Source organism: Pan troglodytes, chromosome 4, assembly GCF_028858775.2.
Source record: "Pan troglodytes isolate AG18354 chromosome 4, NHGRI_mPanTro3-v2.0_pri, whole genome shotgun sequence".
NCBI lineage: Eukaryota > Metazoa > Chordata > Mammalia > Primates > Hominidae > Pan > Pan troglodytes.
The window spans coordinates 106,767,952-106,792,372 of record NC_072402.2 but is presented as its reverse complement, the minus strand read 5'-3'; the positions used below and the strand labels follow the sequence as shown (position 1 = coordinate 106,792,372).

Below are 24,421 nucleotides of genomic sequence, written 5' to 3'. Positions count from 1 at the left end.
TAGTTATATCCAAATTATTTATATCAAACAGTACAATGTATATACAATCTTGGTCTTATTTATATGAGAAAAATGTGAACCTAAAATATCTTTCTGATTTATATTTCTGTATGAAGAATTAGGTTCGTAACATAACTCACACTCAAAATTAGATATCCACCGAGACCATCGTCAAAAAATGTTATATATCACTAGCAAATATTCAGGAAGAAAAATTCCCTCATGACGATAGAACTATATAAACATTGCCATGTAAAGCTTTTCACAGTTAATGGCTTTTTTCCAGCTTCTCCACTCATTAATTTGTTGCTTAATAAGAATGTTAGTTAAAAATTTCTGGACACATGATGTCCAGATTGTCAATTATATGTTTTCTAAAATTATTTTGCACTACCAATGAAACATAATAAAAATTCCCCGTGTCCTCTTCTCATATACTACTTTTTTGAATTGGAACAAGGAAAAAAAAAAACCCAAAATTTTGTTAGCTTTTTAAAGATAAGACTTTATACTGTTATAGACTGATTTGTGGGAACACTATATCTTAAAAGGAATTGTCTGATTCTATGATCTTTGTATATTTTCAAGCATAATAGGAATAATATATGAAAAAGATGATACATATAGAGATAAAATTACAAGGCATTTATTTGTCACTATAAAATGGTTTACTCAAGTGATGTAGGTTTCTATCACCAGTGATGTCATGTGGATATGATGTACCCCCTGCTGTGATATAATGAGAAGGGCATTTTGCCTGTGTGATATTTTTCCAAAATCCGTAAGGTCAGTCTAATTATGAAGAGAAAAAATTCAGACAAACTCCGATTAGCAAAACATTTTCATGGACATCTAGCTAATATTCTCAAAGACTGTCAAAGATGATGAAAAACAAGGATAGACTGAGAAACTCTCACAGACTAGAGGATACTGAGGAGATATGACAACTAAGTGCAACATAATGCCTTCTATTGTAACCTGGAAGCAAAAGAGGGAATTACAGAAAAACCAGTGAATTTTAATTATAGTGTAATGTTTCGCTTAAGAAATGTTTTTACTGATATTCTCATTAATAGAAGATAGACATACACGAATTTGGAACATTCACAATTATAGAAAATACAATATAGAATTCATGGTATATATTATCCACAGCAAAGCTGCCATACGATAGATACTTGATATGTACCTGTTGGTTGAAAGATAGATGAATCATTTATTTTTAAAAAAGTCCATTTTCCGCAAAAGACACATGAAATAATCATGTTTGTATTACAAAACAACTGCATTAATTATAATCAAATTGCCTCTATTTCATTGCAAATAATCCTGAAATGTTTCTGAATTATGTTATTTGCATTTCTAAATTTGTCCTTTTTTCTAAATAATATAGAAAAGCCTTACCTATACTGTGACTTATTTTTAACAGACTTATTTTCTTCTCTACTTTATTTTCCCAAGTATTGAGTCTAAATCATACTGACTAGAGCCAAGAGTTAAATTCTTTTTCCACAATTTAACAACAGGTCCACCTCGCAATTCACTTAACCTCTCAATGCATATATTTCCATCAGTAAAATGGCATACAATAAGTGTTATATTATTATGGAGCTACTGTTATGTTATTATCTTGCTCATCACAGGGAACACCTAAATTTCACAGGTTTTTCTTTAATTAGTATTTCCAAAGTCGATTATCTTCTAAGGAAAGGTAGGTATACTCATCACCAAACATGGTGATGTTTAAAATACTCCTTTTCAAAATATACTATTTCCTCAAATCAGTCTGTAAGGGTATCATTCCCCAACATATTATACTGAACTGGATAGACCTTAAGTCTAAAAACATGTGGCATGTCTTATGTTCTTTCATTTATATGACCAAGCGAAACATGTTTTTATCTCCTTTTCTCTCAATGTTTTCAATAATCTTTTCCCAGCTTTATTTAAAAGCTATTTCTGGACTTGCAGGGACATATGATTGTGGAGATGGAAAAAAAAATCAACCTTTATTATTAAAAAGGTTATCATGTAATAATTACTCCAAAAAACCACATAAATGGACTGCCAATGAGTTTGATTTACACTTAACGAGGAGAATAGGCAAATCTCAACGTTTAAGATTGCTACTGTAAAAAGTTATAAAAGTACAATCTTAGAATTGTTCAATAGTCTAAGCTTATGTGTGGCTGCAGATTATACAAAACAACTTTATTGTCCATTCAACACTAAGAATTACAATAACAAATGAAGTAAACAGACCAAATATTTTACTCATCATCCATTACATTTAAGGTTTTTATTTCCTTAGCCACTTAGAGTTCAAACAGAAAAAAAATTCTATGGCTCATCCTTCTGAAGTAAATAACACAGGGACGTCAACGATGGATTGGAAATAGAAGGACATTTTGAACAATCTTTGACATCAACGTCTTTTCTTCTTTTGGCAACAACCTTGTCATTTGCTCTGGAATACTACCAGAACCTATCCTCACTTGGACTCAAAACCTACTCTTCATACCACAGTCATTTCCCACCTCAACTATTAAAATTAAACTCTTCATAAATCTATCTTCAATATACTCAGGGGGTAGAGACAATGCAGCCAACTTATTTTATCATTTAACCCTGTCTTACATACTCTGGTTTCCTGTGTGTCTCAGCACATTTCAGAAACTGTTCTTCTATTCATTCGTATCCATCTCTGACAGTTTTTAAACTCTCTAAAGATCTCTTGTCCTCTAAGCCACCTACTAACTATCCATGTGTCATCTAACTTTGATTTGCCTATCTCTTATTATCTCTGAGCTTGTGATTTTGCTTAGCCAAACTGCCTTCCAAACTCTTGCCTATTACAAATAAGCATTTTTTATATCTCACCTCAGAAACACATTCCTTTCTACATTTATGGCTGACTTTTAGAAAATGTTTGGTCTACTGAAAGCTGCTATTTGTAATTGTATTGTATTTGTATGATTTTTCCCTAGAATCTAAAGGTTTAATATTTGCAAATATCAAGAAAAAGTTTACTGATCTATACATTAATAGCATTCTTTCTCTGAAATTAAAATTTGTTTGGTAATAGTCTAGTAGGAAGAAAAAAAATGAAGGCCCCAGATTAATTTTTTAATTACTTGGTTAACATTTGGACTAAGCCAAAATGGGCGACTACTACTGCTGTGAAATTACTGAGTTTTCAAAAGGTTGGATATCATTTATTCTGAAATATTTAGGCATTACAAGAATATGATAGCTCATTGAACTGAAAATTCAATCTATACATGTTACTTCTCAGACCAGATTAATTTGCCAGCAGGTAATATTTACTAAGAACTCAGAATGAGTTAAGAAATGAGCCACATTCTTTACATATATTATTTCATTTAACCCTTTGAGCATTATATTCTTTTCCCATTTTATAAGTAAAATGGGAGGCTTAAAGAGATCAAGTGGCATGCTTAAAGTCACACAGATGATAGTAGAGCAATAATTTAAAACCACATATGGTTCCAAAGCCACAGTGGTCATGTTTAGACTGGCTAAAGTCACTTCCAGGTATAACAGCATCTAAATAAGAATTACAGTGCATTTTGCATTCCACTGAGCATTTCTTTTTATAAGTGTTAAAGTGAGTAATAACAGAGCAACGGGCACGGTGGCTCACACCTGTAATCCCAGCACTTTGGGAGGCTGAGGCAGGCAGATCACAAGGTCAGTAGTTCGATACCAGCCTGGTTTCACCAGATATGGTGAAACCCCATCTCTACAAAAAACACAAAAATTAGCCGGGTGTGGAGGCGGGCGCCTATAGTCCCAGCTACTCGGGAGGCTGAGGCAGGAGAATTGCTTGAACCCGGAAGGTGGAGGGTGCAGTGAGCAGACTCCGTGCCACTACACTCCAGCCTGGGCCACAGAGTAAGACTCCATCTCAAAAAAATAAAAAAAAAAGAGATGACTGAGTGGACCCAAATGCTTTGGGAGCAGGTATGTTTCCCACTGGGCTTTCTCAGTTTTCTAAAGAAATTCTGACTCCATAATCGAGTACTCTGGAATACAATAAATTTGGTCTGAGGGGAAATTATATAGAGGTATCAGAAAAAAAAATACTTTCTGACATTCTTATTCATAAAGAGTAAAATTCCTTCTATGATTACGGCTAGATGTGCGGCTTGCTTGACTATTTGTAAACTCATCTCCTACACATACCTGCTTTTATATAAAATATTATAAAGGCTTCTGGAAGCACAGACTCCACCGGGAGCCACTATATTTTCTAGAAATCTCTTGAGTTCAAATCGAATGCTACCTGAACTGTGGATCTAGAGGTATAAATTTTGGGGAATGTTCATGAATCTTTCCTATACCATATCTATTTAGATATTCGAGAGTAGAATTTAACCCAAAATATGTATCTACAAGAAAGAAATCATAGATGTACAAAATTTTGACTGAAGTACTCTGTATTACTATAGTAGTAGATGATTAGAAAACTAATTATCAAGGAGGAACAGATACTACCAAGCTAAAAGAATAAATTAAATCTACATATACTGATGTAAATAACTCCAAGATATTTTATCAAATTAAAAAAAAATAAAGAGGGCAGAACAGTGTATAAGCTATCATTTGTGATAAAAAATAAAAAGATGTATATGAATATGTCTCCATTTGCATAAAAAAGCTCTGGAAGCATAAAAACAGAACTAAACAAACAAAAATAAAAACAAAAAAAATCCCACAAAAAGTAAGAGGAGCTATCTTCAAGAAGAGAAACTAAAGAGAATAGGGGTCATGGACAGAAAGATGGTTTTGGTGTCCCCTATGTAATCTCTGAAAATTAAAAACAGCTGCAGCAGCAGCAGCAGCAACAACAACAACAACAACAACAACAAATCAGTCACTCCACTCCCTAACACACGACTGACTGTATGGCAAATAAAATCCAGTTGCTTACCCTGACCTGTAAGGTCCTACCTTTCCAATCTTATGTCAGTCTCTCTAAGGCTCACTGAGCCGCAGTCACTCTACCCTTCTGTTCCCCAAACACAAAAGCCTTCTCCCACCACAGGTTTTTGCATTTGCTATTATCTGAGCCTTTTCCTACCCCTTTGCAAGGTTATTTTTTGTCTTTCAGATCTTAACACAAATGTCACCTCCAGATGATGTTTCCTAAGGCCCCTAAAACAAAATAGATTCCACCTGCTACCATCCCTCTGATCACTTTTTTCATATCAAAATTTGAAATAAATTTGTGATTATTGTTAAACATATGTTTCTCCCATTACACTGTGACTTCTTTGAGAAAAGAGATCACTGATGTATTTTTCACCAGCGTATTTTGTATGGAACAAAGCTGGTGCCCAATAAGTATTTAACAAATAGTGTAATTAATCCAAATCTCATAACAGGTTTATAAAGAATAGAAAGTCTTAAAGAAAAACAGGTGTATTTCTAAGTTTCAGTCACTTAAATACAGGATGACACATTTGTCTCCAACAAAAAATAAATTAATCATTGCATCTCCTGGGTTTATTTTTATCAGAACTGACGGGTTTCAACTATTTTTGAAATAATAAAGCTCCATCAAATTATAGCCTCATTAGTTTAGAAATCCTACTTAACTTAAAAAGAATTTAGAAGTATAAATTTGATTCTTAAAAGCAAATAATTTCAATGATGTAATATTTATAAATTTTGTGCTATGTAATTACCTATGGACAAAATCTTTTATTTTAAAAAAGCACATATAAAGATGTAAAACATTGTAAAACAATAGATATTTGAGTCTCTCACCCTATTCAACAAATGGCATGAAATCATGATAGGTGTTAACTATAGGAAGGGTTTATTCCTTAATTTATAGCAGCCAAGATAGAAAATACAGAGATTCAACCACTTGCTGGTAGCAGGTATCATCTTATGAGATATATTCATTTTGAAGTCTTTATCAATGATCTGGTAAAGGTTCCTGAAACTAACGCAGACAAACACAGAAGAAGAAAAAGGTCTTAAAAAAACAGATTCTAACCTGAAAATATTTAATATATGTAATCTCTTACAATAAAAAGTTAAAGACACTATAGAAAGTCACCTCTTTAATCACTTTCACTTTGCTATACAAAATCTTTCATTTTGAATGTGGATATTATCAAATGTGATCATGTTTTCTTCAAGTTTGACCCAGAATAATTTAGGCAAATTTACTCTTTCAAACAAAGGTTACATTTTGTAGGTACATTTATTAGGCTCTCAATCATATTCTCTCTGGAATTGAAATACACACTTATAAACAGGTAGTAATGACAATCTAGTTTTACAGGAAAGGACAAATGAAAGCAAATAAAGAATTAAAAAGTTCCACATGTACAAAACCTTGTTATGACAATTTCTAATATTATTTTCACATTTCACTGACAAGAGGCTATAAAATGCTTAATATAATATGTAATCCTTCATAATGAATTTGTGAACCCCTGGGCTCATGTGCTCCACCCTCCTTAGGCTCCCAAAGTGCTAGGATTACGGGATGAGCCACCAAGCTTAGCTGATTTACCTTCCTTAATATTAATGCATAAGGTTCATTGCTTCCACAAACTTGAGAAGAGTCCAGATATTTTGTATCGTCATCATTTCTGAATACAGAGGCTAACTTATAATTAAAAAGGCATAAAATTTACAAATAAAAGAGTAGCACTACAATATCTTTGGCTAATGCTGACAAGATCATGGGTTTTATTTGGTTTCTACATAATAGAATCAGAATATATATGGTACATCAGTGCAAGCAGGAAAAAATAAAACAGAATATTCACTTTTAACTTGGATTCAATAAATTTTTTTTTTAAATTTTGATTCAAAGGATTTTCAGTTGTCTTTTAATCTTGGAAAAACAGTATGGGCTCCAAACTGTTTTAATGAAATTATAGTTTTCCTTACAATTCTGATAAAATGAAAATTTCATACTGATACTGTTAGTTTCATATATATTGGATAGGTTATTGGTGAAAACCTATTTGTAAAAACAAGCCATTTTACGTAAAATTTGGTTTTTATTTCAATTGAATTCACCAGTTACACTAGTCCTGCTCATACCTCTAACATTTGCATCAAATATAAGTAGACTGCCAATAATAAATTTTCTTATTATTTAAAATATTACATTAAACTTTGTTCATCTTTTGGAATTTTAAGACTTTTCCATTATAGTAACAAAAATATAAAAATTATCACCTACAAAGCCAACAGTGAAACTCACAGTACCTTTAAAGAAATGTTCATTGATGTGGAAGGATACATATGTATTCATAACTCCTACACTTTCTTTTCAATTGTGAAGGAACTTCACATAACAGAAAGTCATTTAAAAAACAGAATCTAAGAGCAAGAGTAGTTCAGAACATGCTTTGTCCTGCTCACCATGCCACCTGCCTCTTTGCTGGAGGTACTTACTCATAGGTATAAATGCCATCAGAAGCTCAGAACATAAAAAGCCTATGAGTAATACTACTCAGACATACATAATGCATCTATGGCTAAAATGTACCATGAAAACTTAATGTTTCTTACAACATACCAACATTTCCTCATTAATAGAAAAAAATCCCTTGGCACTCTTTAAAACCACTCAAAGAGGTGACAGAGTAATAGTTATAGATATATTTTCTTTACAGGAGTGATCCTATTAACTGAAATAGTTATATTTTTATTTATTATATTCTTCTTCTGGGTTAATGTCTTTATCATTTAGCTCAACCTCTGGGAAAGAATATACACTACTAGAATAGATGCCTACTAAAAAAAACAGTGGCCTACTAAGAGAGTATAACTAAAAAACATTAGGAAAAAAGGTCAATACCACACATGTGGAATGCCAATAGGTTACCAACTTATGTCACATGTAAATTAAATAAAGTAACTCCAATTTACAAGGATATTACTGACTTTAGTACCTGCAGGAATGGCCAGTTTAAACTATTCCATCTGTATTTGCTTTGGGATATTAAGCAGCAAGTGAAATACTAAAGCAATCCAAGGTATCACTGGGGTCAGAAAGAAATATCAATTTAAAATTGCTATCTTTCTAAATGTTGTTTTGAAAATACATTATATCAAACGTATTACGCATGATGTAAAATGACAACCAAGAGCATAATATTTTGACTTTCAGTAATGTAATGTTCTTGAATTATAAAATAAAAATGGGAATGTCTAGGTTTAGATAAAACATCAGTTAACATAAAAAAGAAAAAGTATTCATTCTCCCAAATTGAAACTTACTGTGCACTAATTTATAATTGCATGCATTTAGGCTCATATCAAAGTTGTTTTAAAGGAATATTCTACCATCATCTTCAAACAACACAAAATAATAAACTCCACAGTATTGGGTTTTCTTTAGTAATCCATTTGCAACATTAAAAAATTCAGCCACTGAGTTGCTATATCTTAAAATTTTTTGAATGAAATATTAATTTGAGAATTACTATGTTGTTCTTTTAATCGGCCTCAAAACTGATTACTGTGAAGTAAAATTGTAATATAATTGGCAATGGGTTAAACTATGTTAGGAAAGGCACCAGTTCAGACTTTGAGGATTCTCTTTTAGTGAGTATGAGGCAGGAGTCACATTCCTTAATCCTTTGTTGGCTCAATTTATCCTTTCTACATTTATCACAAGTGAAAGACACAAATGCCAGGCAAGTATCTAGACTCCAAATGCTGGGATTTGTTACCAAAGCTGCTGAAACTGTCATTGCCAGTTAACTACCATAGTAACCTTCCAGAGCTGTGAAGTCACATAACTGAAACTGACCGTTAAAATCCTGTAAAAATATAAAATTTCACAATAAATGGGAAGGATGAAATGTTTATTTTTTAAAAGAATTTAACTTTTTGGCAAAAATTAGTGAAATGTACTATAGAAATTACAAATGCAAATGAAAAATTAAAAGAAAAGGAATTTTGACAATTGAAAGATTTATATGGAAATCTTAAAGACATTTATGAGAACAATATAAATAATCATGTCTAGATTTCTAAGCCTAAAATTTCTAAGCCTAAAATAAACCAAATGAACTCAATTACTTTTTTTAAACCATAAATAAAATGTCATGTTACAGAGGTGAGATAAATTCTGACAACGTCTTAAGCCTGGTGAAAACTCTTCAAAAATTCTAAAAGTTCCAAAGTCATAAGTCATTTTAAAATTACGATGAGTTTGAGGATTGCCAAGGGCCATGAGTCTGTGTGAGCTGAGAATTGTACCAGATAATATAACATTTAATTAGTTCCAGGAAGTTCTGAACTCAAAAAGAACATTCAGGTCAAAAAGAAGGGAGTAGTTACTAATCCCTAGTGAAAGAAAAAGTTGAGATTGACATTTTTTTTCAGGCTTTCTAAAATTAACCAGCTTTACCCAGAGTCAGCACAGGCGTTATTGTACTTGGAGGTTAAGGTGCTAAGTCTCCTATTCATCACGGTATCTTTCATTGCAGTCTTAATTTAATCACATATATGAAAACAAATGACAGCTGTCTAGACTATATATTTTATATATAACATAATATATATTGTTATATATAATTTTATTTTTCTTTTGAGACAGATTATCTCTCTGTCACCCAGACTGAAGTGCAGTGATGTGATCCTGGTTCACTGTAACCTCTGCTTCCCAGGTTCAAGCGATTCTGCTGCCTCAGCCTCCCAAGTAACTGAGATTACAGGTGTACACCACCATGCCCAGCTAATTTTTTGCATTTTTAGTAGAAATGGGGTTTTTGCTTTGTTGGGCAGGCTGGTCTTGAACTCCCAGCCTCGAGTGATCAACCCCACCTTGGCTGCCCAAAGTGCTGGGATTACAGGCGTGAGCCACTACGCCCAGCCAGGACTAGAAATATTCTTTTAACTCATAGCTTGTCACTTTTAAAAGTCCTCTCTTAATTTGAATTTCTAAGTAATAAGTTGTCTATAAAGTAAGGGGTCATCTTTTAGTATATTATGGTTTTTTTTTCATATTACCCATTGCCATTTAGAGCTGACTTTTGATTTTACTTATCCAGCAACTCATAAGCAAGCAGGCAAGCAAGCAAGCAAGCAAGCAAGCAAGCAAGCAAGCAAGGAAAGCAAAGTATTCATAATTCAAGAGATGATTCAAACAAAGACAGGATCATCTTGGACTACTCACTCTAAACTTGAATTCTCAAATGCTTATAATCTCCTCAAACATTACTCTGGTTAAAACATATTTTGGATTTATGATTCATTCCAAAAGGGCTCAGTTATCTGACAAGAACAGGAGCATATTAAATCTCTGCATAATACATTTTAGAAATGATTTGCATATTAGACACTAGGAAGTTATTAAATTCTTGCTTTTAACCTAACAGTTTTCTAAATCTTCCCTCCACAGCTTTATTCCCAGTAGAGAAAAAAGAAACTCAAACAGAAATTTTCCTGTTTACTGAAACGAGCTATTTATTTATCTATGCACAAGGTTGAGAAATTATGAAATAGGGATTCATGTTTTCATCCACCGAGTATCTTGCACAGACATTTTGCTTGAATTTTCATTTCATAAAAGGATTATATATTTTGACCCACATAAAAATCTAATTACACAATAGTAGAAATAGAGTACTATTAGCCTACTTTCTATTTAACTGATGTTGACAGGTCACTTCAAGCTCTCTGTACCTCACTTATTTAATAGGTTCTTTGTAAATGGAAATAATAACTTCTAGTAGAATAACTGACATAATGTTAAAGTGCTTTGACAACTGTAAAATATTATGTAAATGTAAGATACTATATATTATTGTACTAGTTTTATAATAAAAAAACTAGCTGGTTATTTCCCTATTATGTCTTTTATAAAGAGAAAAGACAAATAATTTTGAAGTGGTCTTAAAGTTTATCAGAGGTTTCAAATTTTCAAAAAAATTTCATAACAATGAAACAATTCAAGGTTATAGCTAAAATTTAGAGGTCATGTAATCCAATCACTTCAGTTTCACATATGAAGAAAATGACACGTATAAAGGCTAAACATTACAACATACAATCACAAATGATGGTAAAAGGGAAGAACTGAAGACAAACTGTGCTTCCCAATTTGTTTTTAGGTCATTCTTGACTACACAAGTATCAGGTTAGAATAGAGTTAGAAGCAGGGGCAGGAGCAGGTTCAGTCTGAGTTAAAGTTCTGGCTGGATTATAGCAGGCATTTTAATCAGCCATTTTTTTCCTCTCAGCCAATTATGAAGTATAACGATACTGATGATGATGATGAGCACAAACACATAGTGATTATGTGTCAAGCACTCTAAGATATTTATGTAGATGTTTACATATGTGTGTTTGGTGTATATATATATACACACACACACATCACACATACGCACACACACACAATCACAGTACATTTAATAACAATCTTATTTTTTTATTTTTTTATTTCTTTTTTGGAGACAGAGTCTCACTCTGTCACCAGGCCAGAGTGCAGTCATGCAATCTCGGCTCACTGCAAACTCTGCCTCCCGGGTTCAAGCAATTCTTCTGCCTCAGCCTCCTGAGTAGCTGAGACTACAGGTACACACCACCACGCCCAGCTAATTTTTGCATTTTCAGTGGAGACAGGGTTTCACCATGTTGGCCTGGATGGTTTTGATCTCTTGACCTCATGATCCGCCCGCCTCAGCCTCCCAAAGTATTATTTTACAGATAAGGAAGCTAAGGCACAGAGAGGTTAAAAGTAAGTTGAGTAAGTTCATACAACTTAAAAGAGACTGAGCTAAGCTTTCAGCTAAGACTGCCTGGCTCTTGAGTTTGTTGTTTTGTTTTTCTTAAGAAGTATATTGAAGCTTAGTTTATATATGTAAATTCTACCCAGCTTATTGTACAATTCAATGAGTTTTGACAAATTTAGAATAATTTCATCACTCCAAAAAGAACCCTCATGCCTGTCTACTGTCTATCCCCATCTACACCCCAGCCCCAGGAAAATACAATCTTTCTTTTTCTATAGATTTGTCTTTTCTGGGTATTTCATATAAATGGAATCATATAACGTGTAGTCTTTTGACTTCACTTGGGATAAAGTTTTTGAGGTTCATCCATGTTGTAGCATATATTAGTAGCTCATTTTTCTTCATTGTTTAATAGTTATTTACTGTATGGATATACTACATATTGGTTATTCATTCATCAGCTGATGGACATTTGGGTTCTACTTTTGGGCAATTATAAATGATGCTTCTATAAACATTTACATACAAGTATTTGCATGGACAGAGGTTTTTATTTCTCTTATGTAGAGGCCTAGTAGTGGAATTCTTAGGTCATATGAAAGATTTTTATTTAACGTTTTGAGAAGACTTGAAATTCTCTTCCAAAGTGACCATCATTTTACATTCTACCAGTAACGTATGAATGTTCTGGTTTCCTCATATTTTTATCAACACTTATTAGAGCTCCACTCTTCACCACTAACCTCTACTGCCTTTCAATAACTCTGTACATTTGTCATTCCATGTTGAAATAAGAGGGAGAGAGGAACTAAGCAAAGAAATAAGGGAAGGAGACAGAGATCCCATAATTGTTTTTTGTTCTGGGTTTTTTTGAGATGGAGTCTCACTCTGTCACCAGGCTGGAGGGCAGTGGCACGATCTCAGCTCACTGCAACCTCCGCCTCCCGGGTTCAAGCGATTCTCCTGCCTCAGCTTCCCAAGTAGCTGGGACTACAGGCGTGCGCCACCACGCCCAGCTAATTTTTTTTTTTTTTTTTTTTAGTAGAGGCAGGGTTTCACCATGTTGGCCAGGATGGTCTTGAGAAATCCCATAATTCTTAAAAGCTAACCAAGTCTATTTAGTTTCTCCAGTGCTTTTCATAACCATGTATTTATAAGGTTTTGATTTTGTAGTGGAAATTCATTCAAGGGACTTTTTGCTTTTCTGCTGATTTATCTTTACAAATTCTGAGATGTACATCTGCTCTTTGATGAGAACAAAAAGTGGTATAGTAGATGTTAAACAGCAATATATTTAGAGAAGTAAGTAGAAGGTGGGAAGAGGTTGTTACCAAGGTTTAACTTGAAAATAGCATAAAATTGGCCAGGCATGGTGGCTCACGCCTGTAATCCCACCACTTAGGGAGGCTGAGGTGGGTGTATTACCTGAGGTCAGGAGTTCAAGACCAGCCTGACCAACATGGTGAAACCCTGTTTTTGGTGAAACTAAAAAATAAAAAAATTAGCCAGGCATGGTGGTGGGCTCCTGTAATCCCAGCTACTCGGGAGGCTGAGGTAGGAGAATCTCTTGAACCCAGAAGGCGGAGGTTGCAGTGAGCTGAGATCACACAGTTGCACTCCCGGCTGGGAGACAGAGCTAGACTCCGTCTCAAAAAAAAAAAAAAAAAAGAAAGAAAGAAAAAGAAAAAGAAGATAGCACAAAATTATATCATTTTTCAAACTTGTTATTTTGGCCCTATTTTCATGATAATATTAGAAAGTTAGATATAACTTGTATAAGACTAGAGGATTCAAAGCCATGTCTAAAGAGAACATCACTGGAGATAAGAAAACATAATTGGTCAACCATAAATCCAAAAAGTTTAAAACAAAAATCAATTATTTTTAAGTTTTGTAGAATTAATACCACATAATCTTATAATACTACAGTATCTTACCATTTTAATTTTAAATACTGGCAAATAAATATGGTAGCAAAGAAAACATATTCAAACAATTAAAAGATGCCTTTTACTTTTTTCTTCTTTATTGCACCAACTAGAACACCCAGTACAATAAGAGAAGTTGTGAGTGCCAGCATATCTATCTTATTTCTGATATAAAGGGGGAAAACATTTAGTCATTTGTCATTCATTCATTAAATTTAATGTTAGCTATGGGTTTCTCTTAGAAGCCCTTTATCATAATGAGGAAGTTTTCTATTCCTTGTTTACAGAGAATTTTATTAAATCAGGAAAGGATGCTGGATTTTGCCAAATGTTTTCTTCTGCATTTAAATAATCATATAATTTCTATTTTATCTATATGATTAATTATATTGATTTATGAAAGTTAAATCAGCTTTCAGTCCTGGGATAAATCCCACTTGATCATGAATTCTTATATATTGTTAAATTTGCTTTGTTAAAATTGTGCTTAGAATTTTTAAATCTATGATCATGAATGATATTGGTCTGCAGTTTTCTTTTCCTGTAATGTTTCTGTCTCATTTTAGAATCAGGGTAATGCTGGCCTCAAATAATGAGTTTAGAAATATTCTTCAATTTCAACTTTCTCAGTGGGTTGCATAGAATTGGTAATATTTTCTTCTTAAAAGTTTGGTATAATTCACCAGAAAAGCCATCTGGGCTTGGAGTTTTCTTTGAGGAATGGTTATTTAAATGAGAAATTCAATTCTTAAAAGATATGGTACTATGCAGGTTCTTTATTTCTTCCTGAATGAGATTAGGTAGTTCGTATCTTTAAGGAAATTTGTCCATTTTATCTAAGTTACCAAATTCCGGGAGGCTGAGGCAGGAGGACTGCTTGTGCCAGGAGCAAGGCTACAGTGAGCTATGATCACACTACTGCATTCCAGCAGGTCACAGAGTGAGACCCTGTCTCTAAAAATAAAATAAAATTTGTATAAAGTTATTCATAACATTCATTATCCTTTTAATATCTGAATATTCTGTGGTGATATCACCTCTCTCTTCATATTAGTAATTTCTGTCTTTTTCTGATAAGTCTGGGAAGACGTTCATCAATTTTACTAATCTTCTCAAAGGACTAGCTTTTAGTTTTATCACTATTCCCTGTTTTTGTATTTTCCATTCCATTGATTTCTGCTGCTATCTATATTGTTTCTTTTCTTCTACTTATTTTGGTTTAATTTGCTCTTATTCTAATTTCTTAAGCTAGAAGCTGAGGTTGTTACTTTGAGTCCTTTCTTCTTTTAGTGGTACATCAGTGATAAATCTGACAAAAGATGAAGAGTCCCATATGCTAAAGTACAGAACCTTGCTTAGAGAAATTGCAGACAACCTATGTAACTACAGAGATATACTATGTCCATGGATCAGAAAGCTTAATATTGCTAGGAAGTCTATTTTCCCCAAATTGATATATTGATAAAATAAAATCTCACTCAATTCTACCAAGCCTTTCTATAGAAACTGAAAAACTAATACTAAAATTAATATGGAAATGCAAAGGACTTCTAAAAGAATTTGAAAAAGAAGAATAAACCGGACTAATACTACCTGATTTTAAGACTTTTTAAAGAACTATTATTGTGTATATTAAAGGTACACAATATGTTATGGAATACATATTGATGGTAAAAAGAATATTATAGTGAAGCAAATTAACATATCCATCATCTTACATAGTTCCCCCATTTTTTTGTGTGACAAGAACAGCTAAACTCTACTCATTTAGCATGAATCCCATACACAGAACAATTTTATGACCTATAGTTCACATGTTGTAAATTACATTTCTATACTTGATCATTCTACATATTTCCTACTTTGTATCCTCTGACCTACATCTTCCCATTTCCTCTGTTCCTGCCCTCTGCCCTAGTGACCTGTTTCATTCTCTATCTCTGTATATCTGACTTTTTTTAAGATTCCATATATAATATGTAATATTTTCATTTCTGTGTCTGGCTTATTTCTCTCAGCATAATGTCCCCCAGGCTCATCTGTGTTTTGACAAATGGTCAGATCTTGCTCCTTTTTATGGCTGAAGAATATTCTACTGAACATATGTAACACATTTTCTTTATCCATTTCTCTGCTGACAAACATTTAGTTTTTTTCCGTATCTTGACTATCGTGAATAACACTGCAATACACATAGGAGTGCACATATCTTTACACGCGGTGATTAAATTTGCTTTGGGCATATACCCAGAAGAGGGATTGCTGAGGTACGTGGTAGCTCTATTTTTAATTCCTTTAGGAACCTTCATACTGTTTTCCATAATGGCTGTACCAATCTTCATTCTTACCGACAGTGTACAGGATTTCTCCATACCCCTGCCAATATTTGTTATCTTTTCCCTTTTTAAAAATAGCCATCCTAATTGGAGTAAGGTGCTATCTCACAGTGGTTTTCATTTGCATTTTCCTGATGATTAATAATGTTGAGCACCTATCGTATATCTGTTGGCCATTTTTATGTTTTCTTTGGAGAAACGTCTATTTAGGCCTTTGCCCATTTTTAAAAACAGTTCTTTGTTGTTTTGTTTTTGTTTTTTGGGTTTTTTTTTTTTTTTTGAGACAATGTTTTGCTCTCTTTTGGCGCATCAGTTGTATGTGATTTTTTTTTTTTTTTTTTTGAGACAAGGTTTCACTCTGTTGTGGCACATCTGTTGTGATCAGTGGCATGATCACAGCTCACTGCAGACTCAACCTCCCTGGCTTAAATAATACTTCCATCTCAGCCTCCTGAGTAGCTGGGACTACAGGCACACGTCACCATGTCTGGTTAATTTAAAAAAAAAAATCATAGAGACAGGATATCACTACGTTGCCCAGGCTGGTCTGAACTCCTGGATCCAACAGTCCTCCTGCCTCAGCCTCCCAAAGTGCTAGGATTACAGGAATGAGCCACTGCATCCAGCCTCCTCTGCCCATCTTTAAACTGAGTTATTTGCTTTTCTACTACTGAGTTGTATGAGTTCTTTATACATTTTGGATATTAACCCCTTATCAGGTATATGATTTGCAAGTAGTTTTCACAATCTGTAGGCTACTGCTTCATTTTGCTGATTGTTTCCTTTGCTGTGCAGAAGCTTTTCAGTTTAATATAGTCCTATTTATTTATTTTTGTTTTTGTGGCCTGAGTTTTTGCTGTAATATCCAAAAAATCATCACCAAGGCCAATGTCCCAGAGTTTTCCCCCATGTTCTCTTCTAGGAATTTTATTGTTTCTGGTTTTATATTTAGGTCTTTCATCCAATTTGAGATGATTTTTGTGTATGGTATAAATAAGGGTCCCATTTCATTCTTTTGTATGTGAAAATGCAGTTTTCCCAGCACCATCTGTCAGACAGACTATCCTTTCCCCTTTGTGTCTTCTTGTCAAAAATTAGTTGACTGTATATGTTTGGATTTATTTCTGAGTCAAGACTTATTATAAAGCTACTGTCATCAAGACATTGTGGTATTGGCATGGAGACAAAAGGATTGACAGAAAAGAACAGAGTCCAAAAATAGAGACACATATAAGTATGAAAAAATGAATTTAATATGAAGGTAAAAAGTTAAGTCAAGAGAGAAAGAATAGTCATTTAAAACAAGTGGTGCTGGAAAAACTGGATATCCACATGCCAAAAATATAAACTTCTAACCATTTCCCACACCATATACAAAAATTAACTTGAAATGGGTCCTACACTCAAATATAAATTTTAAACATCTAAAAGTAAACTTAAGAAACAACTTTTAGGACCTTGGGTTCAACAGTTTTCTTAGATATACCATCAAAAAAGTATGATCCATAAAAGAAAAAAATTGATTAATTAAACTTTATCAAAATAAAGATGTTTTTCAAAAGACACTGTTAAGAGAATGAAAAGACAAGACACAGACTGAGAGAAAAAGGATTTGTATCCAGAATATGTAAAGAACCAAGACTTAATTATAAGAAAACAACCAACCCAATTTTTAAAATAGGCAAGACGATTTGGACACTTGACCAGTGAAGATATACAAATGTCAAATAAGCAAATGAAAACATGCATGACATCATTATTCAGTGGGAAAGGGCAAATTAAAATCACAATAAGGTATAGAAGTATTAGAAAGGCTAACAACTAACCAGGCCAAGTAAGTGCTGACGACGATGGGGAGGAACTGAAACTATCATAGACTGCTGTTGGGAATGTAAACTAGAACAAAAACTTTAGAAAGTAATTTGGTAGTTTCTTAAAAAATTTAACATGCAAATGCCAGATGATCCATTCATTCCACTACTAGGCAGTTTCCCAAGAGAATGAAAGCATTTGTCCAGATGAAGGCTTGTACAGGAATGTTTACAGCAACTTCATTTAGAGTAGCCCCAAACTGGAAATCATCCAAAAGTCTATCAACAGTTGAATGGATAAACTGCAGTATATTCATTAAATAGAACTCCAGGCCGGGCGCAGTGGCTCACGTCTGTAATCCCAGCACTTTGGGAGGCCGAGGCGGGCGGATCACGAGGTCAGGAGATCGAGACCATCCTGGCTAACATGGTGAAACCTCGTCAGTACTAAAAATACAAAAAAATTAGCCGGGCATGGTAACAGGTGCCTGTAGTCCCAGCTACTCGGGAGGCTGAGGCAGGAGAATGGCGTGAACCCAGGAGGCGGAGCTTGCAGTGAGCCAAGATCGCACCACTGCACTCCAGCCTGGGCGAGAGCGAGATTCCGTCTCAAAAAAAAAAAAAAAAAAAAATAGAACTCCACTCAGCAATAAAAAGAATAACCTATTGATACACATTACAATATGGATTAATCTTAAAATAATTATACTTAGTGGAAAAAAAAGTGCTTACTGCATGATTCTATTTTTTAAGAGTTCTGAGAAATGCTAATACCTAGTGACAGAAAGCACCTTAGTGGTTGGCTGTGACAGGGTAGTAAAAGGTAGAAGAAAGGAATTACAAAGAGGCATGAGTAAATTTAGGTGCTACAGATTTGTTCAAAACATGTATCTGCCATAATAAGCTTGACAGCCTCCATTACTTTTTTTTTTTTTTTTGAGACGGAGTCTCACTCTTTCGCTGAGGCTGGAGTGCAGTGGCATGATCTTGGCTCACTGCAACCTCTGCCTTCTGGGTTCAAGCGATTCTCCTCCCTCAGCCTCCCAAGTAGCTGAGATTACACAGGCATGCACCACCACACTTGGCTAATTTTATTTTTAGTAGAGATGGGGTTTCGCTATGTTGGCCAGGCTGGTCCCGAATGCCTGACCTCATGATCCACCCACCCTGGCCTCCAAAGTGATAGGATTACAGGCGTGAGCCACTGTTCCCGGCCGCCTCCATTACTTTTCTGAGACTTGTGACATTAATAAATGTGTGATATTACATAATGAATTATATCATTATTTGAAATACCTGCATGACTTGGTGATCTGATATTTTCCAAATGACTGAAGCATGATGCTATAAAATCATGCATGGGCAAAAGAAGCATTCAAACTGCAAGATCAACCAATGAACTTAATGTAACTGAATATGAAAAGTTCACTAATAAGATTTGAGATTCCACACTGCAAACAGCCTTTAGGAAAATTTAGCAAAAACTACTGTGGTAGATAGAATTTGAATATGGCCTCCCAAAGATGTCCTACTCTAATACCTGGATCCCTATGAGTGTAAGTACTACTCATAATATGTTCTATCATGTACAGCTGACCTTAAAATAAGATTATCCAGGTGTGCCTGATCTAATCATACAAGCCCTTTTAAAAGTAGAGAGTAGCAGCTTTTACGAGGTATCAGCACTTTTCTTTCATTGGGGGAAGGCGTGAGGAAAGTAACAAACAGCAGCGGAGTTTTAAACTTTAAATAGACAGGTCTGAGTGCCTGAATTTGCCTTTTCATTTTACTTCATCCTCCAAGGAGTTCAATCACTTGGCGTGACTTCACTTCTTTTAAGCAAAAGAGTGGTGCCCAGGCAACATGCGTGACTGGAGCACTTTAGGCAAACTCCTTGACAAGTTTCAAGCCTACTCAACTGCTGGAGGGAAGGTGTGGCTGTCAGTACTTTTCATTTTCCAAATCCTGCTGCTGAAGACAGTGGTTGAGTCAGCCTGGGGAGATGAGCAGTCTGCCTTTCGTTGTAACACTCAGCAACCTGGTTGTGAAAATGTCTGCTATGACAAGTCTTTCCCAATCTCTCATGTGCGCTTCTGGGTCCTGCAGATCATATTTGTGTCTGTACCCACACTCTTGTACCTGGCTCATGTGTTCTATGTGATGCAAAAGGAAGAGAAACTGAACAAGAAAGAGGAGGAACTCAAGGTTGCCCAAACTGATGGTGTCAATGTGGAGATCCACTTGAAGCAGATTGAGATAACGAAATTCAAGTATGGTATTGAAGAGCATGGTAAGGTGAAAATGCAAGGGGGGTTGCTGCGAACCTACATCATCAGTATCCTCTTCAAGTCTATCTTTGAGGTGGCCTTGCTGATCCAGTGGTACATCTATGGATTCAGCTTGAGTGCTGTTCACACTTGCAAAAGAGATCCCTGCCCACATCAGGTGGACTGTTTCCTCTCTTGCCCCATGGAGAAAACCATCTTCATCATCTTCATGCTGGTGGTGTCCTTGGTGTCCCTGGCCTTGAATATCATTGAACTCTTCTATGTTTTCTTCAAGGGCGTTAAGGATCGGGTTAAGGGAAAGAGCGACCCTTACCATGCGACCACTGGCACGCTGAGCCCCGCCAAAGACTGTGGGTCTCAAAAATATGCTTATTTCAATGGCTGCTCCTCACCAACTGCTCCCCTCTCGCCTATGTCTCTTCCTGGGTACAAGCTGGTTACCGGCGACAGAAACAATTCTTCTTGCCGCAATTACGACAAGCAAGCAAGTGAGCAAAACTGGGCTAATTACAGTGCAGAACAAAATCGAATGGGGCAGGCGGGAAGCACCATCTCTAACTCCCACGCACAGCCTTTTGATTTCCCCGATGATAACCAGAATTCTAAAAAACTAGCTGCTGGACATGAACTACAGCCACTAGCCATTGTGGACCAGCAACCTTCAAGCAGAGCCAGCAGTCGTGCCAGCAGCAGGCCTCAGCCTGATGACCTGGAGATCTAGATACAGGCTTGAAAGTATCAAGATTCCACTCACTTGTGGAGAAGAAAAAAGGTGCTGTAGAAAGTGCACCAGGTGTTAATTTTGATCCAGTGGAGGTGGTATTCAACAGCCTTATTCATGAGGCTTAGAAAACACAAAGACATTAGAATACCTAGGTTCACTGTGGGTGTATGGGGTAGATGGGTGGAGAGGGAGGGGATAAGAGAGGTGCATATTGGTATTTAAAGTAGTGGATTCAAAAAACTTAGATTATAAATAAGAGTTCCATTATGTGATACATAGATAAGGGCTTTTTCTCCCGGCAAACACCCCTAAGAATGGTTCTGTGTATGTGAATGAGTGGGTGGTAATTGTGGCTAAATATTTTTGTTTTACCAAGAAACTGAAATAATTCTGGCCAGGAATAAATACTTCCTGAACATCTTAGGTCTTTTCAACAAGAAAAAGACAGAGGATTGTCCTTAAGTCCCTGCTAAAACATTCCATTGTTAAAATTTGCACTTTGAAGGTTAGCTTTCTAGGCCTGACCCTCCAGGTGTCAATGGACTTGTGCTACTATATTTTTTTATTCTTGGTATTAGTTTAAAATTCAGACAAGGCCCACAGAATAAGATTTTCCATGCATTTGAAAATCTCAGCGTTATACATATATTTTTTCCATCCACTTGCACCATATCATTACCATCACTTTTTCATCATTCCTCAGCTACTACTCACATTCATTTAATGGTTTCTGTAAACATTTTTAAGACAGTTGGATGTCACTTAACATTTTTTTTCTTTTGAGCTAGAGTCAGGGAATCAAGCCATGCTTAATATTTAACAGTCACTTGTATGTGTGTGGAAGTTTGTTTTGTTTGTCATGTATTGGTACAAGCAGATACAGTACAAACTCACAAACACAGATTTGAAAATAATGCACATACAGTGTTCAAATTTGAATCTTTCTTATGGATTTTTGTGGTGTGGGCCAATATGGTGTTTACATTATATAATTCCTGCTGTGGCAAGTAAAACACACTTTTTTTTTTTCCTCCTAAAATGTTTTTCCCCGTGTATCCTATTACGGATACTGGTTTTGTTAATTATGATTCTTTATTTTCCCTCTTTTTTTTAAGGATATAGCAGTAATGCTATTACTGAAATGAATTTCCTTTCTCTGAAATGTAATCATTGATGCTTGAATGATAGAATTTTAGTACTGTAAACAGGCTTTAGTCATTAATGTGAGACACTTAGAAAAAATGCTTAGAGTGGACTATTAAATGTGCCTAAATGAATTTTGCAGTAACTGGTATTCTTGGGTTTGCCCTACTTAATACACAGTAATTCAGAACTTGTATTCTGAGTTTAACAGTCTTTTGGAGTGACCAGCAACTTTGATGTTTGCACTAAGATTTTATTTGGAATGCAAGAGAGGTTGAAAGAGGATTCAGTAGTACACATATAACTAATTTATTTGAACTATATGCTGAAGACATCTACCAGTTTCTCCAAATGCCTTTTTTAAAACTCATCACAGACGACTGGTGAAAATGCTGAGTATGACACTTTTCTACTTGCATGTCAGCTACATAAACAGTTTTGTACAATGAAAATTACTAATTTGTTTGACATTCCATGTTAAACTATGGTCATGTTCAGCTTCACTGCATGTAATGTAGACCTTGTCCATCAGGTCATGTGTTCTGGAGAGTGTTCTTTATTCAGTAGTTTTAATTTAGCATTAAAAAAAAAAAGTAGAGAGTATTCTTTAGCTAGTAACGTAAGAGAAAGTTAGAAAAATTCAAAACACTTGAAGGATTTAGCAGGCCCGTGCTGACTTTGAAGATAGAAAGACCATGTGAAAAGGGATGCAGGCAACCTCAAGGAGCTAAGAGATGCCCCTGGCAGACAGCAGGCAACGAAACAGGAACTTTAGACATATAGCTGCAAGGGACACGATTCTGCCAGCAACTGAATGAGCTTGGTAGCAGATTCTTCCCGAGAGCCTCCAGATAACAGCTCAGCCTGACATCCTGATTTTGGCTTTGTGAGACCCTGAGCAGAGAACACAGTCAAGGCTGCCAGGACTTCTAACCTACAGACCCTGTCAGGTAAAAAATGGGTGTCACTTTAAGCCCTCAGGTTGTGATAATTACTTGTGCAGCAATCAAAAGCTAATACATTTACATAAATCAAAATACACAGAAACTTGGATCCAACAATCTCACTACTGAATTTTTACCTATAGACACACTTTCAAATGATTCTTACAGTGAGTCCAAGGATATTCATTGAACACTGTTTGTAAAAACAAATAATAAAAATAAAAATGACCAAACTATCCACAAATAAAGTTGCGGTTGAATAAATTATGTAAATCCACAAAATGGAATATTCTGTAGCCATTACCAAAAAAAGTAGAATTGTATAGATAACTGCAAAACAGTAAAACCATCACACATTATAGTAATAAGAAAAAAAAAAGCAAGATCTGAAACAGTGGTGGAGTATAATTTGTTTCATAATTAAATTTAAAGCATCTGCATTAAACATTTTTCTGGAAAAAAATTTAAAAACTGTAAGCAGCAATTAGCTTTGAGATATAATTAGATTGTTGAGTAGAAGGTTTCATTTTCAATTTTCTACCTTTTATTATATTTTCAATTTTCTAATGAAGTTTATTATTCTTATTCATTAAAAAAATATAAACAGGTTACTAGTCAGAGTCTAGATAAACACTTGCTTGGCTCCTGTACAAAGCTATCTTCTTTTGTTTTATTTAACTAGGGCTTGTCATCTGGTATTTGCATCTGTGGTCCTTTAACAATTACAGTAAGACCAAAATCACCTTTCCTCAACTTCGTCCCACCTCCCAAATCTGAGTTTTTCAGTGGCGTTCCTTATTATTCAGGGGCTTCATTTGTACCCATGTAAATGTTAATATGTATTTTTATAATATTTACACATTTAAACCATTAAAACATACAATGTACTTAACACAGACAATGCCATCTTGATGAGGATAAAGATTATAATGATCTAGGTATTCTGCAGTTACATGGTAATATTGAGAAATATTTCAATAGCAAGCAAAGCACTATAACAAAACAGGACCAATAATTATAAATCATGAAAAATTAATTTCTGTAAACAGAAATTAATGAGCAGTCTACAATAGTATGTTTACTTAATATATTTTAATTAAAATTAGAAACGTTTTACATATTTCTTTAAATTTCTCCTAAAATGAGTAAATAATTGTTAAAAGTAAAGCAAATCCCTTTCACTTATTAAATACTCTATTTGTAAAGCTTATGAGATCAAATTTTACTTCTGATTGTATCTTCTACAACAGGAAGTTGGACAATGAAAAAAACTTTAAAACATACTATTAATACAGCACTTCAAAGTTTTCTTTGTTGTCAAAAGTTGTTAACATAAAGGTGTTGAAAGTCACCAGAAATAAATACCAAGACATATTCATAGACTGATCACCTTCTTTTTGTTTGTCCACATATGAAAGAAGTTCATAATTCAAAAGTGATTCAAAGCATTGTGAGATTATTATATATAACCATCAAAAAAGAGGTTTTGCAGGGTGCTGTGGC

General features: G+C 34.6%; 2 protein-coding genes across 46 annotated transcripts in view; one reads left to right on the top strand and one right to left on the bottom strand.

The window, feature by feature from the left end:
* The window catches only part of FER (FER tyrosine kinase), a 439,457-nt gene that overhangs the window by 116,234 nt on the left and 298,802 nt on the right, over positions 1 to 24,421 (bottom strand). The window lies entirely within an intron of this gene.
* Positions 18,764 to 21,772, top strand: LOC736481 (gap junction alpha-1 protein-like). The gene has a single exon (XM_054685131.2). The coding sequence runs from the start codon at positions 19,683 to 19,685 to the stop codon at positions 20,826 to 20,828; it is 1,146 nt and encodes a 381-aa protein (XP_054541106.2). The 5' UTR covers positions 18,764 to 19,682; the 3' UTR covers positions 20,829 to 21,772.